This window comes from Vombatus ursinus, unplaced genomic scaffold (assembly GCF_900497805.2).
Source record: "Vombatus ursinus unplaced genomic scaffold, bare-nosed wombat genome assembly UNPS02014773.1, whole genome shotgun sequence".
Lineage (NCBI taxonomy): Eukaryota > Metazoa > Chordata > Mammalia > Diprotodontia > Vombatidae > Vombatus > Vombatus ursinus.
This window is the reverse complement of record NW_020954551.1, coordinates 11631846-11649582: the sequence shown is the minus strand read 5'-3', so window position 1 is coordinate 11649582 and position 17737 is coordinate 11631846. Positions and strand designations below refer to the sequence as shown.

Sequence of the window (17737 nt, the reverse complement as noted above, 5' to 3'; positions counted from 1 at the left end):
CTTCCTTCCTTCCTTCCTTCCTTCCTTCCTTCCTTCCTTCCTTCTTTTCTTCCTTTCTTTCCTTCCTTTCATTTTTGAAAGATTAATTATATTTGATGTCAGAAGAGCCATGAGAAAGTGTTCGTCGCTTGATTGATTAAAGTGTGGCAGAAAGTATGTTGTATTTGGTGTCCAAAGGCTTAGATTCAAATCTTGGCTGTTCCACTGATTTTCTATCCCTAACCCCTCTGAATTAGAGATTTCTCAACCATAGAACGGGGAGGGTTGTATGAGGTGACCTCGAGGGCACAGGTTTTTAACCTCAGATCCACAGATAGAATTCAAGGCTGGGGTGGTAAGAGGTAGAGGGTGTGAACTTGGATGGAAGAAAGCTTGCATCTTTTCCCTCACCTCTAATTAAAACTTAGCATTTTCTTCAGTTATTTAAAAACCCTTTTGAGAAGGGCATCTCCAGACTACTTAAAGGGGCTGTGACACAGAAAAGCAGAAGAACAGCTTTCCTTTCTGTAGCTAAAGATAAATAGCCCCTGGGGTGGTGCCATGGGTGGATCCGGGGTCTGGAGTCAGGGAGGTCAAGTTCAAATGGAGCCTCAGACACTTACTACCTAAGTGACCCTGGGTAAGTCACTTAACTTCTGTCTGCCTCTGTTTCCTTATCTGGAGAAAGAGAATAATAATAACGCCCATTTCTCAGGGTGGTTTTGAGAATAAAATAGGATATTTGTGAAGTGCTTTGCAAGCCTTAAGGCATTATGTAAGTGCTATCATTATTATTATTATTATTATTATCCTTGAATCTGATACTTTCATCAGTATGATACTCATGTTGACTTTGAAGAAATCATTTTCAAATGATTTTGCTCTTAAACATCTGTGAGGACAGAGACCTCACCATCTTCATCACCTTTGCCCAAGTGCCTAACACAGTTTGCTCTGCATATAGTAGGTTCTTTAATGAATGTTTTTTAATTAAATTGAATATTGGCTGCTCCCTCACTCAATGACATTTATAACTCGCCTGTCACCTACTGTATGGGCAAATCACTTAGCCCCAGTGGACCCCAGTTTTCTCATCTCTAAAATAAAAAAAATGAGACTTTATACTTTCAGAGGGCCTTTCTGCCTCCAAAGCTATGATCTACTGTGGTTTCATATTAATCACTTTTATATAGCACTTTAAAGTAGATAAAGCACTTTTCTCCCCAAGACCCTTTGAGATAAATACTATAAGTATTACTATACCCATTTTATGAATAAAAAAAAAGTAAAGCTTAGAAAAGTTACTTGCCCATGGTCAAACAGCTAGCAGGATGCCAACTGGTATTGAAAGTGTTATCTGTGGACTTCATGTTGTTCTTTTTCAACCACACCAGACTTCATCTGCACTGCTAATGTAATCCTAGCTGGCAAGCAAGAAAGCTGAAAGACTTATTATGATCCCAACATATCCAATATGTTTCCGAGAGATTTTTCTAATGCATTTGAACCTTGACTGAACCAAACCCCTGTGAAAATCATCCAGTTGGATGGCACCCCTCTGAAAGCAATTGGCCAGAAGAGTTTAAATTCCCCAAACTTTTTGAGCTAAGCTCCTTTTATTATGGTAATTTTGTATTGCCTGCAATGTTTTTAAAGTACAATCTAGAAGTCTGAGATTAATGAAAGACATTAGGGGTTTTGAAGTACAAGAATGAATTAAAGTGCTTTCATTCATTCTGCATGAGAATTGCTATGCAGTATAATGAGGGAAATACCAGACCTTTCATTCAAACTCCAACCTCCTGGTTTTAAGTCAGGAGGTCCTAACACACACACACACACACACACACACACACACACACACACACTCTCACTCTCACACACTCACACAGACTGCAAATAGTAAAGGCTTCCACTTATCCCAGCTAAAAGAAATCTCATTCTGATGGTTCTGCAAAGATGAAATTGATATTCAGACTGAGCCCGTGGGTGAGTTAGAGCTAGGAAGAAATGGTAACTGTATTTGTTTCTTTGGATTGAATGTTGTCCTCTAAGTGGGGGACCCAAGGGCAAACCCCATCTCTTACATGTATACTGACTGCACCATCCTAGGCCAGTCACCAAACCTTGGTGCTCAGAACAATTCTCTATGCCTGTGAATGGCAGAGAAGGTCCCAACCTGCATGGGTGGAGAGAGCTCCCCTCTCTGAACTTCATGTAGTATTGAAATCTGATATGCTGATAGTAATGTAGAAAAGGTTGAAACTATACATCTTGTTCGTGGGGTTTTCACATGTATTTTCTCTTTTGATCTTCACAAAAACCTTTTGAGCTGACACCTACTTCCCAGGGTTGACAGGGCCCTGGGGAGATAATGTATGTGAAAGCATATATTCAGCATCCAGTAAATATCTGCATGTAGTTGAATGATGGGAAATTTTCCCACTTTCATCTGATTGACAACTAAAGTGGGCTTGTCTTTTCATTCTACTTTCTTGTCTTTTTGTTTTCTTTCTTGTCTGTCTCTTGTCTTTTACTCCACTACGTGTTCCAAAGTAGTAGAGGTCTAGGGTCAAGTGGGTGGTCCAGGAGATAGAGTGCTGGGCCTGGAATCAGGAAGACCTGAGTTCAATTCTGGCCGCAGTGACTTCTTAGCTGTGTGACCCTGGGGAAGTCACTTAACATCTGTTTGCCTCTGTTTCCACTTCTGTAAAATGGGGATAGTAGCACCTACCTCCCAAGTTTTTGTAAGGATTAAATGACATATTTGTAAAACAGTTTTGCCAGCCTTAAAGCGTTACATAAATGCAAGCTATATTATCATTATTACTACTATTATCATTACTACTACTGTTACTACTACTGCTGCTACTACTGTTACTACTACTGCTATGGTTGCTGCTGCTGCTACTACTAAAGCTGTAATTCAGATAATGTGTGATTTATGATTGGAAAACTAGGATTCACATATATACTCTGCCCTGTAATACCTCTTTGGCCTCATTTTCCCCATCTGTTAAATGAGGAGGGATGATAGTAACAATAAACAATAATACTAAGTAGATAGCATGTCTGTAGCACTTTAATGTTTGCAAAAGTACTTTACAAATATTATCTCATTTGATCTTCATAACAACCCTAGGAGATAGGTGCTGTAATTATCCCCATTTTATAGATGAGGAAGCTGAGACAGAGAGAGAGGTTAAGTGACTGACCCAGGGTCACAAAGCTAGTGTCCAAGGCAGATTAGAACTCAGATCTCCCTGACTCCAGGTACAGCCCTCTATTTACTGCACCATCTTATTGCCTCTGAGGCCCTTCCAGTTATGAATCTGTGGTTCTAGTGATGCAGAACATGGGTAGTTGAGGAAACTGAGGAATAGGGTGGACAGGTCCTGTCCATGGTCATTCCCCTTTTACATTGTTGTTCTGGTCTTAGGATTTATCCTGCAAAGTACAGTTATCTTTCCACTACATTCCTTTTAAGGAAAAAAAAAATGCCAATGGCATTAATACCCATGTTGATGTGAAATAATCTACTACAGGCTCCTACTATGTTCTTAATACTTTTTAAAATTTTTTAACTAGACCAGTGATTTCATCCTCCCCAATGAGGAATTTCTCCTACCAATGCATATCTGTAGTTTTTCTTCAACATAATGTCTTAGAATGTTGCCTAGGGCAGTGAGAGGTTAAGTGACTAAACTAGGGTCATATAGCCATTATATGACAGAGTAGGTTTTCCTGACTCTTGTCCATTGTTTATGTCAGACTGCTTTTCATTACAGACCCTTTATCTCCTTAAGATGGAAACCTTCCCTTGTGAGTTTTTGAAAGATCTTTAAAACAACCAGCCCCTCTCTTCCTTCTCCCTCACCCCACCAGGGCAGGAAAGAGTTAAATAATTCTCTTTGTGTTCACTTCTCTTTTTGCTGTGGTTGCTGGTGTGATTTGCATTTTAGACTAAATTGATTATAATTTTTTTTTCAATTGACTTCACCTGACCCTATCCCCATCCCTTTATGGAGCACAGTATCTGGCCCTTCGGACTGGGCCATCCAGGCATTTCGTGTTTGTCTCTCCCATTTAGAATGTGAGCTCTTTGCAGGCGCTTATGGATATCCTCAGCTCTTAGAACAGTGTCTGGAACATGGCAAGCTCTTAATAAATTCTTGTTGATTCATTGATTGATTGATTGTTATTAGACTTGGGCACAAAATGGAAGCAGGAAAAGCTAGATGTTTTCTTTCTTTGCAAATGTGACATCAGTTTATTAACAAGGGCTCCGTCTCCTTCTCTGCTTTTTCAGCCACAACACAAAAACAACATCTTGGCTAGACCCTCGGTGCCTGACCAAACAACAGAAGCCTCTGGAAGAATGTGAAGATGATGGTAAGGGGTGATGAGGGGACATTATGTTCGGCCTTAGTGGCCGAGGTTTGGAAATGTTTGTGAAAGAGTGTAGCAAGCAACATGCGTGTGTGTTATTGGCATAATTTCTTATAGAAAAACACTGTGAGCATGATATGTAAGTGCATTCATAAAGAAAGTTTTGCAGAATCATGATTGATGAGTTCTAAAGCTATAGGGTATCCATCTAGTTGTATTTCATAAACTCAATAATCTGTCTTCATCCACTTAGTTTTTGCTGTGTGAATGATTAGGCCAAACTCTATTGAGCTTTTATGACTTCACCCAGAATCCATAGGTCCCACTGAGTACTTGAATTGACCACTGCCTCTCTACACCCACGGCCTAGCACCATCATAAATTGTCTTCTACATAGATACGTGGCCTCATGGTCGTCTCCAGGGATACATAAATATTTGAAGAATCTGTGGTTTTGTCAGTGAGAGAAATTCCTGGTATGGTAACTTCCATCACCAATCCAACTTGCAACTCCTCTGACTTAGATAAGTTAAAGAAATTTGCCGAATGTACCCAGAAGTTTATTGACTTCCAAAGGGTCTGCTTTCTAGTTAGTGTCAGAGCCAGAATTGAAATCCAGATATTTCTAACTTTGACTAGGAAGGAAAACAGTTGGAAAAGTGTTGTATTTCGAGTTAGAAGAACTTGATACCAATACCAACTCTATGGCTTTTAAGTGATCTCTCTGGCCCTGGATTTCATCATCTATAAAAGGAAAAGGTAGGACTAGATGGTCTTGAAGATATTTTTTTAGCTCCAAATCTATGATCCAAAGACTTAGGGAAATTTAGAAATCAGTTTTCTGTAAAAAGTCAGATTTTCCCAACCGAATAACCTCATTAGGACTAAAGAAAGGCCTTGACAAGTTTTGGTGTCTTTATATTAACTGAGAGAAAGTCTCAGGTATGTGAGCAATGCAGTCTTTCAAGGAAGCAGCTGAGTTGTTTGCAATTAAAAACTGAAAATGGCTTATTGGCTCAAGAAGTTTCTAATGAGAATGTGTGCTTAGAAATGTTATGACTTGAGTTTCTTTGAAAGGAAATCCTTAGTTAAGACAGAGTGGTCTGTTTGTTTTTGGCACATTGAAATCTATTTTCCACATCACATTGTTCTCTTTTCAACACAAAGGAATTAAAAGGCCAGTGTGTTGGCTGGTGGCTACTCTGTGTCAGATTTGAGGTTACAAATCAGTAGTATAATTACCCAAAACACATTGCACTAAGGGATAATAGAACCTTCTGTAGTAATCTTCTTATATTGTCTTCAGGTCTTGGTATACATTAAAAGACAGCATTGCATTTGTGTAGTATGTACATTCATATACGATGATTCCTGACTTTACCAGAAGTATATCTTCCCATCATCAAAATAGAGAACTCCCAGCGTGGCAACTCCATGAACCAAGGCAGATTGACTACTTGTCTGTAATTTACAACCTCATAGAGTTACAATGAGAAAGAAGATTAAATATATATGAAAAGAAAGTGGGGTCATGGGAGGTAAACTCAATAATCAGGAAGTACCTACTATGTTCCCGGTACTGTGCTAAATGCCGGGAATACAAAAAAGAAAAAGATGGCACTTGTTCTCAAGGAGCTCACAGTCTAAAAGAGGGAGACAGCATGCAAACAACTATGTTCAGACAAGCTATAGACAGGAGAGACTGGAGATAACCAGTGGAAGGAGGGTATTAGCATTAAATGGGATCTGAAAAGGCTTCTCATAGGAAGTGATTTGTTCCTAGTTAAAAACCTGGTATTGCTCCAGACAGGACCTGAATCCACATCTTTCAGATTCTAAGGTGAACCACTTATCCACTCTGATATATGGTGTTCCCTATCCTTGGCACTGTGTAAAATACCCCAGCCATTGCCCTCTTAGAATTTATAGACTAAGTTAGGCAATACTGGTAAAGACAAATACAAGAAGATGATATGGAGTGCTGGACATGAATTCGTTATTTACAAGATGTGCAAGTGCCCCCATGAAGGCATTTCAAAACATCGGAGATTTGAGCTGGAAGGGACGTTTGAGGTCATTTCACGTACCTCCTTCATTTTGCAGATTTCAGAACTGAGATCCAAGGGATAATCTGATTTACCTAAGCTAAAAGGGGTATCTGGGCTTGAATTTGAACCAACACCTTTTGACTCCAAATTCAACAATCTTGCCCTGTACCACACGACCTCAGCAACTTTTTGTTAGAATAAAAAGCCCAGTGAGTCAGTGCTATGACCTAGGGCCATGTTGTATTTTGATTGTCTTCTTGGCTTTCTCTGTGATTATGAGATGTCAGGAAAAGAGATATTTGCTCTTCAGCAGAATGGTGGAATGGGGTGTCCTGGCTCTTCATATGTGTTATACAGCATGCATATTTCCTTATTCAAGATATCCCAAAAGTGTTAGTGCAATTTGAGTTTTTGCCTCAGGTTTCCTCCACCCCTGAAGTCCTACTCTAGTGTTTCATTGTGTATGGAAATAACTCTAGGGTTTCAAAGAAAATACCAGTGGTGGGTAAACCCTGGTGTCCTTTCAAATTGCAGGGGTTTTAGATTGGGTCCCCAGAATGGACTCCATGTCTGTTGTCCAAGGACCATTTTCAAGTTCAGAGACACTCATTCTCTGCTTGGCTGTACAGTGATGGGCTTCTCAACTGTGACAATTTTGAAAAACAGTCTACTTAATCATAGAGGGGTTGTGACCTGCACCAATGGAGAGAATACAATACCCCTACCAGTGAAATCACAGCTCATTGAAGTAGTAAAGTAAATAAGTATACTACGTAGAGAGAGTACCAATTTTTAAGGACATGGAAGGCAATAAAATCGATTTAGCTATGAAAGTGTACTGAAGATACTCTGACTTATTTATTTCTCATAGCTGAGAATTCTAATCATACATGCAGCCCATGCAATGGCTCATGGTAATCATTGTGAACCCGGATTAATGCTATACTGAGATGCATGAAAATGTTAGAGATTTCCAGCTAACAAGATACCATGTGACAGAAAGTTTCCAGATAAGTTTGGTTGAACTGAACAGTAACAATAGTCAACGGTTTCCACTTGAAGAGGGAGTGTGGTACATTGGGAAGGTCAGTGGCTTTGGAGTCAAAGGTCTGGGGTCAAATTCCACCTCTAATACTTACGACCTGCAAGTCGCTCTGTTTCTCTGGGTCTCAGTTTCCTTACTCATAAAATAAGAGGGTTGGACTCAGTGGTCTTAAAGGTGACTTCCAGCTACAAATCCATGCTTCTAAGACTCTTGGAATGCTCATTATATTTCTGTTTGTTTACTAACTCCATAGATAGATGAAGTATGGATCCAAGGGTCCATGGAGATCAACCAGTCCAAATCCTTGTTTTTCAGATGAAACATTGGTCCAGTGATACTATGACTTCTTTAAGGTCACCCAGCTGGTCAAAGAGTTCTTTCAACTACATGACATTGTCCCCTTTCTGCCATTTATTTTGCAATGAATATATTTTCACCTCATGTAGTTTGTCAGGTGAAGGTATGTTGAATAAGAATTCGTCATTATAGCATTTAGATTGTGAGCTCCTCGAGGACAGGAACTGTTTTTTGCCCTTTTTTTGGGAGGGGTATCCCCAGCACTTAGCATAGTGCCTGGCATATAGTAGGTGCTTAATAAATGCTTATTGACTAACTGAAATAAAAAGCAAATCTGAATAAATACATTTTATATATTATATATATATGTATATATATATATACACACACACATATATATACACACACACACACACACTCACGCACATATACATATGCATACATATATTTATATATACCTGTACATATATATGGATATATATTTGTATGTACCTTTGTACACAAACACTTTTAAGAACTAGCATATAAGTATACATATATGCACACATGTACCACTGTCAAACTGACAGCTGACAAGTGCCCAGTAACACATATTCACTACTAGGTGCTTTTTGTCATTTGTATTTGTATAGTTTCCTAGTCTGCCTCTCATGTCATGATGTGAATGCAGTGTGTACATAAACTAACATTGTACTATTGGTTACAGTGGATCTGCTACCTGTTATCTCATATCCTGATGTCATACTGTCAATGATGTCATTCTGTGAATGTACTTTATTACCTGAAAGGTATAGCAAGACCTACTCTTAAAACCCAATGTCCAAGATACAAGGAGTTGTTCTGGTCTGCTGATCTTTCCTCTGTGACTTGAGTTTCATTCCAGGCACAAAACCCATTTGGACTGTGTTCCTTTCCCAATCATTACTCAGAGACACCCATCTAGAGGACATGTTTAAGACAGAGCTGATCCCCACAATCAGAACTTTGGTTTGCAATTATTAATTATTTGGTTAAGCTTTTCAATTCTCTTTAAGAAATTTGTCTCTAGTGCCTGCTATGTGCCCAGAACTGTGCCAAGTGATGTGATGGGTACAAATTAAGTACCTGATCCATCCTTGCCCTGTATTTGGAGAAACAAGGCTTAGAAATGCACAACTAAGTAGAGGAGATGACAGAATCTCAGTTAATTTCAAAAGGTGAAATTATAGTACTGATCTCAGGAAGAGAAGAAACCTAGACCTGTTCTGGGCAGCTGGAATTTTTTTTTAAAGAGCACTCTGATATGCTAGTATGTTTACCCACACTTCTGTAAATATGTGGAACCTGGGGTATATCTAGGACAATGTGCATGAAGATTTTTGTGCTTCCTTGAGGTATCCTAATTGAGTAGAATTACTTTTTAAAGAATGCATTGGGTTCACGCTACAATATGCTTTCTCAATTTGACTTCGCCTTTTATTTTCAATCACTGATAGTCCTTAAAAGTTAAGTAATGTCTTAATTGTGAGTGCAATTGCTTAGCTGATTAGAAGAATATTGAAGGATTAAAAGGAGTGAGATATTAAAAGGCCTGGCAGCTTTATTCACTTGGAATGAGATCTGTAATAAGTGACTCTTACTTAAGAATGTGGAAATTGCAAAGCCATTTCTCATCTTTTACAACCAATCATATCCTATTTTGACATGCAAGGAAATGATCCCTATAATTATTTTGTCAATACAAGCACTTGACGTTTCATGATTTGCATTGATTGGGGTCTGAAGAGTTCCAAGGGTGGAAATGAGATGAGCCGAGAGCAGGTAAGGTCCAGATAACAAAATCGGGGTGTGGGCTGCTATTTTTTTTTTCTAAAGGGTGTTTTCTTTCTTGGTGCTGGTGTCTGAATTTTTCTTTTCCTCTCTTCTATCTCATTTCCTGCTCTTCCTTTGGAGAAGAAGGGGTACACACCGAGGAATTGGACAGTGAACTAGGTAAATCTCTTTTCTATCCTTCTGTTTGCTTCATGCCTTAGATTATATTTTTTTAAGTCTTTAGTGAATTGCTTAATCCTTCTGTTTCATTATTTTGCACCTTTCCAATTATGATTTTTGTTTGGACTTATCACCAAAAGGTCAATTTTATAACCAAACACGGCTGATTCTACAGTTATAATGAATGGATTCTCTACAGAAATGATTAGTAGATGAGGCTTAAGAAGGAAAATAAACTGAGTCTGGGAGAAAGAGCCCAGAAAGGGCAAGGAGAGATCTGGAATTATATTCTGGCTGCTCTGGCTTTCTGGGAACCAGGGAATGATTTTTCTTGTTCTTCCTTACCCTTTTTTTTTTCCCCCAGTCTGGGTCTTCCCATCTTGCCCAGGCTGGACCTTTTGAAGTCCAGTCCAAATCCCACTATTGATCAGCACGGGAGCTGTGACGTGCCCGGTTTCCAACCTGGGCTGATTTGCCCCTCCTTAGGTAACCAGGCAGCCCCCTTACCCCTAGGGGCTCTGCCATATTAATGCTGAATTGAGGGTGGACACTCAATCTTCATAGCCCACTTGCAGCTGAGAACTCACAATCCCAAGAGATCCACCACCCCTAACCTCACTGGCAGCAGAGATTACAGGCATATTCTACCATGTGTGGCTGCCCTCATCTTTTAAAAGGTGATGATGGTTATATTTTCTTATCTGAAAAAGCAGCCGACTAATAAATGCTTCGTGAATGAATGAATAGAAGGAAAGAGAGAAATTCTGAATTGGCGTTGTTTCCTGATTGGATTGCTGGATTTCCTATACTTTGGGAAGTGACCATCAAGAAGTGATGGTAACTCTGTTGTGATGTAGTTGTGTTCCCTGGCTAGACTTCACTGTGGTTGTAAATTAAGAGCTAAAAGGAGCTTTGTTAGTCTGTGTTGATATAGCTTATTAGTCCTTAAATATACTGTTGGAGCTTATTTAGGACCAGCTAGATTCACAGATAATCCAAAAATATTTTATTTTGATTTTTAGATGCAATTGGACTGGTTTTTTTTTGGGGGGGGGGTGGTGAAAGGCATAATTGGTAGCACATTAACATTTTTATTATGTTGAGTTTAAACAACATTGAAATTAGTATGTAGCCTCTGAGTGTGCACCACCTCAGGCTTGGATGAGAAAACTCACTGGTCGATATTGTACTTGCAGGAGACCACAGAAAATTGAAAATTGACCAGAATAGTCATCTTAGATTCAAAAGATCCTTTAATTATTATTGCTTCTAATGGAACTATTTGAAATTATAGCCATAGATTGATTAGCATATAAAATACCTTAAAATTATATGTAAGTAAATAATATGGAGCTTTCCCCACTCTGATTTAATTCTATTTTTTTTCTTTTTGGGCACATGACAGTCACATATTTGTCCAAAAGCTTGGTTAGCCAGGGTTGTGCTACACATATCATTTATGTCTGGTTTCTTTAATGCCTTGGCTATATTCTGTTGTGGATTGATGTGCCAGCAACAGTCAATAAGCTATCGACCGTTCTATTTTTAAGACATTCAAGAAACTCTTCTTGCGGTCAGTGTGGGAGGAATGACTCTGAGGCTAATCCTATATATTAAGGCAATTGGAGAGAAATTACACCAGAACTAATTGGCTCATTCTAACAATATACGACCAAGCCCATTAAAGGGGACAGCGCAATGATCCCGTGCCATAATGGGTTATAGGAATTGTTTGTTGAAACAGCCCAAACCACAGCCCTTGGTCCCTGAACAGAAAAGAAATGATCTGAAAGCGATCGTGAACAGGGAGAACAGTGATCAGCTTCGTTGATATCGATCTGAAGTCCTTATCGATCTCAAAGCAGCTGGGATGCTATGGTTAGGGTCAAATGGAAGGTTGTAAAAAGGGAATGAAAGCTCCAAGTCTCCCCTGGATCACTTTACAAGTGCCATTGTGTTATCTGTTGCAAGATGAATGATAAAGATGGGGAAATAATGGAGAAAAAAAAGATTAAGGTTCCATTTCCATAACCTTAATATTTTTATGATGCCTTCTGGACATACTGGGGCAGCTAGGTGGCGCCATAGTGCACCAGGACTTTAGTCAAGAAGACCTCTTCATGCATTCAAATCTGGCCTCAGGCACTTACTGTGGGACCCTGGGCAAGTGACTTCACACTGTTTGCCTCAGTTTCCTTATCTGTAGAACAAACTGGAGAAGAAAATGTGAAACTAGTCCAGTATCTTTGCCTCCCCCCCCCAGAAAAAAAAACAAAATGGAGTCAGGAGGAGTTGGATATAACTGAAACACCTGAACAGCAACCAATTCTGGACACACCAGATCTAAAGTAGCTAAAATTATTTTATGATTTCCCCTGAAAGGGACACGTAGGAGAAAGGCAGTGTGAAATAGTGAATAACAAATGGTTGTTAAAGTCAGGAAGGCCTGGATTCGAATTCTGCCGCAGACAAAATAGTAGTGTGACCTTGAACAAGTCACTAAACATTTCTTGGGTTCCCTTCCTCATCTGTAAAATGAGAGGATTGAACTCATTAACATCGGAGATCCCTTCCATCTCTAAATCTGTGATCCTAGGAGTGTACCCATAAGGTAATATAGGCATGATTCAGGTGTTGTTGTTTAGTCATTTTTCAATCGTGTCTGACTCTTTGTGGCCTCTTTTGGGGTTTTCTTGGCAAAGATCCTGAACAAGTTTGCCACTTCCTTCTTCAGCTCATTTTACAGAGGAGTAAACTGAGGTAAACGGGGTTAAGTGACTCACCCAGGGTCATATAGCTAGTAAGTGTCTCGGGCCAGATTTGAACTCAGGTCTTCCTGACTCCAGGGCGAGCGCTTTTTGCACTGGGCCACCTAGTTGCCTGTCTCTACACTACTGAGAAAAAGAAAGGAAGGAAGGAAGATGGAAAAGAAAGAAAGAAATGTGTATATATGAATGTATATATGTGTACATATATAATATATTCAATGTACGCTCATGATTATGTATATAAATGTACACACACATAGTTATTCCTGTAGACCCCCTCCACCATTATCCAATATAGCCCATTTCCGTGATAAATAAATCCTGCTTTCAAAAAACACATACTAGGTACTCTTTGTGGACTATGAATTTCAAAATGCAAAAATAAAACTCTTAACATTTATCTAATACCTTAAAGTGTGCAAATCACTTTACAGAATTTATTCCAACTGATCCTTACCACAACTCTAGGAGGCACGTGCTATTATTATCCCATTTAACAGGTGAGGAAACTGAGGCTGGTTGGGGTTAAGAGACTTCTACTGGGTCACCAAGCTTGTAAGTAACAGGGTTTGAATCCACATTTTTCTGACTCCATCACTACCCAACTAAACTGCTTCTAATCTGCCTCTAAGAATGTTTTATCCCCTGGTGGCTTACCTTTTTGACCCATGTGACTTGATTATAGAATTGTAGTTTCTGAACTGGGTTGTCAAAGCTGGATTGAGACTTCTGATATGTAGTTGCCTTTTAGAATTGCCAAAGGCCCCTGAAGAAATCTCCCAGCAAACTGTATGCTCCACTAGTACACCCTTGTAACCCATATTCTGAGTGGTGGACTGTTTTAAGTGAAATAAACTGGCATTGGGGGATGACTAAAAGTTAATGGATTTTGGTCTGATAAAGTGCATTCGCTTTGTATTGAGCATTTGAGCTTTCTAAAAATGCCACGTGGCTATTATGATATCTTTGTGGCTTTTGCAGTTTTGCTGCTTTTGACCTGAGGGGCATTTAAAGGAGGCCCCCAGCCACTGACTGCTCTTCTCCCCCTCCCCTGCAAAGATCACCCAGGATGGGGCAGGCGTGATCAGGTTGTGATCTCCATCCTTGGAAGGGAATAGCCGCATTGGTCCACTGGAGTAACTTCTAAGCCTAAACATTAGACTGTCTAAAGTTTGTCACTGCAATGACAGAGTGATTGGGAGCACAGTTTTGAGACAAACGGCATCTTCAAATACAGCCTGCGTCCTTTCTGGGATGTCTCCCATGCCCTCTGCTCTCTCTACATAAGTGGCTGGTCTCTGCTCTCAGAACTTACCAGAAGTGATTTCACAGCCCATCTGCCTTTCTGATAACTATTGTAATTAGGAGGTTTGTCCTTCTAATCACTAAGAACCTTCATAGCTTTATATTTTTAGTCTTGAATGGATCCTATCCTCTTTTTGTTTGTTTTGTTTTTGCCTTTTATTTATTTATATTATTTTTATAATATTTCATTTTCCCCTCAATCATGTGTTAAAAGAATTTTTAACATTTGTGGGGTTTTTTTTAAGTTTTGAGTTCCAAATTCTATTCCTCCTCCCTCCATGAGATGGCAGCTAATCTGATATAGGTTATACGTGTTCATTTATGTAAAACATTTCCATATCAGTTATTTTGTACAAGAAGACTCAAATGAAAAAGAAATAGTATACTTCAGTCTGTATTCAGACAATATCATTTCTTTCTCTGGAGGCAGTTAGCGTTTTTCATCATGAGTCAAATAGGTAATATTGATTTTATAATATTAAAAGTTTTTGCACAAATAAAAGCAATGCAACCAGTATTAGAAGGAAAGCAGAAAACTGGGGGGGGGGGTGGAATTTGCAGCAAGTATCTCTGATAAAGTCCTCATTTCTCAAATTTATAGAGAACTGAGTCAAATTTATAAGAATAAAAGTAATTCCCCAACTGATAAATGGTCAAAGGATATGAACAGACAGTTTTCAGACAAAGAAATCAAAGCTATCTATAGCTATATGAAAAAATGCTCTAAACCACTATTGATTAGAGAAATGCAAATTAAAACAACTCGGAGATATTACCACACACCTATCAGATTGGTTAATCTGACAAAAAGGGAGAATTATAAATGTTGGATGAGATGTGGGAAAACTGGGACACTAATGCACTATTCGTAGAGTTGTGAACTGATCCAGCCATTCTGGAGAGCAATTTGGAAATATTCCCAAAGGGCTATAAAACTATGTACATCCTATCCTCTACCTTTGCCCTGGAACTTGGCCACATTCCCAGTCAATCTTCTTGCTATTACTTAATAAAATTAACATTATTAATAATTAATATAAAAATTTATTAAGATCAAATATTACTAATAATATTGAATAAAGTAATTACTATGAAATGATATATTTAATGATAATATTAAATAATAACATAAATTGTTATTTTTATAGCACCTTTATAGTTTCTATATAGCACTTAATATACATGATCCCATTTGGACCTCACAATACCCTTATGAAGGAAGAAAGTGCAATGATTGTTACCCCCATTTACCAGATGAGGAAACTGACTCTCAAAGAACTGTAATGAGATGCCCAGGGTCTCCCAGCTGGGCTTCTGTGTCCCCCTACCCTGCCTCTGGGCTTCCTAACTCCATGTCCAATGACATACCTCCTACTCCACATTACCTCTCCATTGGCTAGAGGCTGTTGAGCGGCCACTATTAATATATAAAGTAAGTTAACCGTGTTGGAAAAACCAGGAAGACCTCTGGAGCTTTTAATTTTCTTTTGGAAATTAATATGTTCAGTTTTAATATATACATATATATATTCATTCTAAATTATCATTTCTAAAAATTAACAGCATTCCCTTAAAAAAAATTCACCCCATGTCATTACCTGTGCATCCCTTATTCTCCCATTTTATGGGCAAATGATCAGGAAAAAAATAAATGTAAGTAACCGATTTTGAAAAGTTGTGATTAATCCCAGTGAAACAGTGTATTTCTGAGTGCACCTCTTGCCTTATTTCCACATGCTTGGCACTTTCATCTGTCCTATCAAAGGAAAAGCACGAAATCACATGCCATATTTTATGTTTTTTAATTTCCTGATTCGTCTCTTTGTTCTTAAGTGGTTGGAAACATTCTCCTGGCTTGTTTTTATTTAGACAGTAATTTTCACTGTTCTTTAGGCAAGGTGTTTCCCAAGGTTTCCTGTTAAAAAGGACTCCAAGCCTCAGTTTATGAGAATGCCAAGTGATGTCAACATCTGCAGAGGGGCCCTGGTGTATACTTAGCTGCTTAGGTTTGAAGGATTCAAAGACCTTGAAAACCTGCGAAGTGTAAAAAAAAAATGGGGCTGGGAGGTGGGCCCTGGCTCTTTGTTTGCAAACAACTCACATGTGTAGTAAAAGCTGTGAAATGAATGTCTCTTGATGTTCAGCCAAACTTGAAAGTGAATGTAAACTTGGAGTAATTAGGCTGTGTGTGTGTCTGTGTGTCTGTGTGTGTCTGTGTTTGCTCCTCATTCTTGTAGACTTCTGGTCATGGAGCTGAACTTGCTAAGTTCTCTTTGTGTCCTTAACTAAGCTTTTCTAATAAGTAGGACTCTCCTTGTTAATGTCAGCTATACAACTGCCTGACCTCAATGGAAGAAAGGAAGGAAGAAAAAGAGAAGAAAGGAAGAGAGAAAGAAAAAGGAAGGGAGGAAGAAAAGAAGAGAAGGAAGGAAGGAAAGGGAGGGAAGGAAGGAAGAAATAAAAAAGGAAGAAAGAGAAAGAAAAAAGAAGGGAGGAAGGAAGAGAAGGAAGAAAAAAGAATGAAGGAAAGAAGAAAAAGAAAGAAGACGAAGGAAGGAAGACATGTTTCAAAATAAATAATATTTAAAGTTATTTGTCTTCAAGTCAGGTCTTGATGGCTCTGTTCGGGAATGACATTCCTTGTCGAAATATTATTTTAATATGAGCTTATCTTAGTTATAGATTATGAGGGTTTAAACAGTCGTACTAAGATTGAATTTAGTCATTTCTCCAAAGAATAAAAAGATCACAGCGTAAAATATGACAGAACTTTGTTGTCTAAGTCATAGTTATGTTTAGAGAAAAGATATTGTTTCATGTTTGTCAAATAAAGTTATCTAGAGAATTGCCCTTTATTAAAAAAAATAGAGATAAGGAAAGCTGTTAAAGAAAAGCTTATTACCTCATGGAGATATTTAGGGTCAATACAGCGGAGAATTAAATCCTGCTATCATAGAATTAGGGTAGCTAAGTGGCGCAGTGGATGGAGTGCCAGGAGTCAGGAAAACTCATCTTCATGAGTTCAAATCTGGCCTCAGATGCTTACTAGCTATGTGACCCTGGGCAAGTCACTTAACCCTGTTTGCCTCAGTTTCTTCATCTATACAGTGATTGGAAAAAGGAATTGGTAAACCATTCCAGTATCTTTGCCAAGAAGTCCCCTAACAGGAGTCACAATGAACATGGCTGAAAACAACTGCACAACAACAACATTAGCTTGTATGGCATGTGGTGGTTAATGCTAGTCCCCAATACCATCTTTACTAAGAAATGCCACTGATGGGAATAATTCCTTAGAAATCCATAGAATGTAAATGACCTGAAGGCAAGGGGTAGAGCAAATCAGGACTCAAAGTGTAGATAGAGAGAGATAGAATGAAAAGCAATTTCAAGTATGCTCCTCTATTTAAAATGCATGTCCAGATTTTTATTCTAGTACTAACTGACAATGAGAAGGCTGTGTGGTATAATAGATAGAGAGATGGCCTTGGAGTCAGGAAAATCTGGATTGAAGTCTTATCTGTAACACACACTGGCTTATGTGACCTTGGGCAAGTCAAGGTCTAGTCCTACACCCACCTACCCCACCCCATCCCACCCCCAAATAGAATTTAAATTAGGAATAAGAGCAAAATATTATTATAATTGTATTTTCTCCTCAGGAAAAAAAAAAAAGAATAGTCCCGGGTTGGTTGGTTTGTTTGAAAAGGGGGGTAGGGGAGAAAGATTTCATTTCTCTTGCATTTTTCTTGTCCTATAAAGAAGTTAAGAAAAGAGGGAAGAAAACTATGAACAACAACAATCAGGAAATAGAAGTTAAAATCACATTGGTAGGCTTTTTTTTCCCCTTAAAAACAAATTTGACAAGCGAATTTAGAATAAAGGAAATTGGAGCTCCATTTCAGGACCCTCTCGCCTTCACCAATTCCTCTGCT

The 17737-nt window shown here is 38.7% G+C and overlaps 1 protein-coding gene across 12 annotated transcripts in view; it reads left to right on the top strand.

The window, feature by feature from the left end:
* MAGI1 (membrane associated guanylate kinase, WW and PDZ domain containing 1) overlaps nt 1–17737 on the top strand; it is a 673862-nt gene that overhangs the window by 553116 nt on the left and 103009 nt on the right. For 9 of the 12 annotated variants that reach the window (XM_027863723.1, XM_027863728.1, XM_027863722.1 and 6 more), the window contains exons 6-7: nt 4289–4371; nt 9694–9729. In XM_027863723.1, the coding sequence (XP_027719524.1) occupies nt 4289–4371; nt 9694–9729 (119 nt within the window). The remainder of the gene's footprint in view (nt 1–4288; nt 4372–9693; nt 9730–17737) is intronic. The other 3 variants (XM_027863725.1, XM_027863727.1, XM_027863720.1) reach the window with 1 other exon arrangement.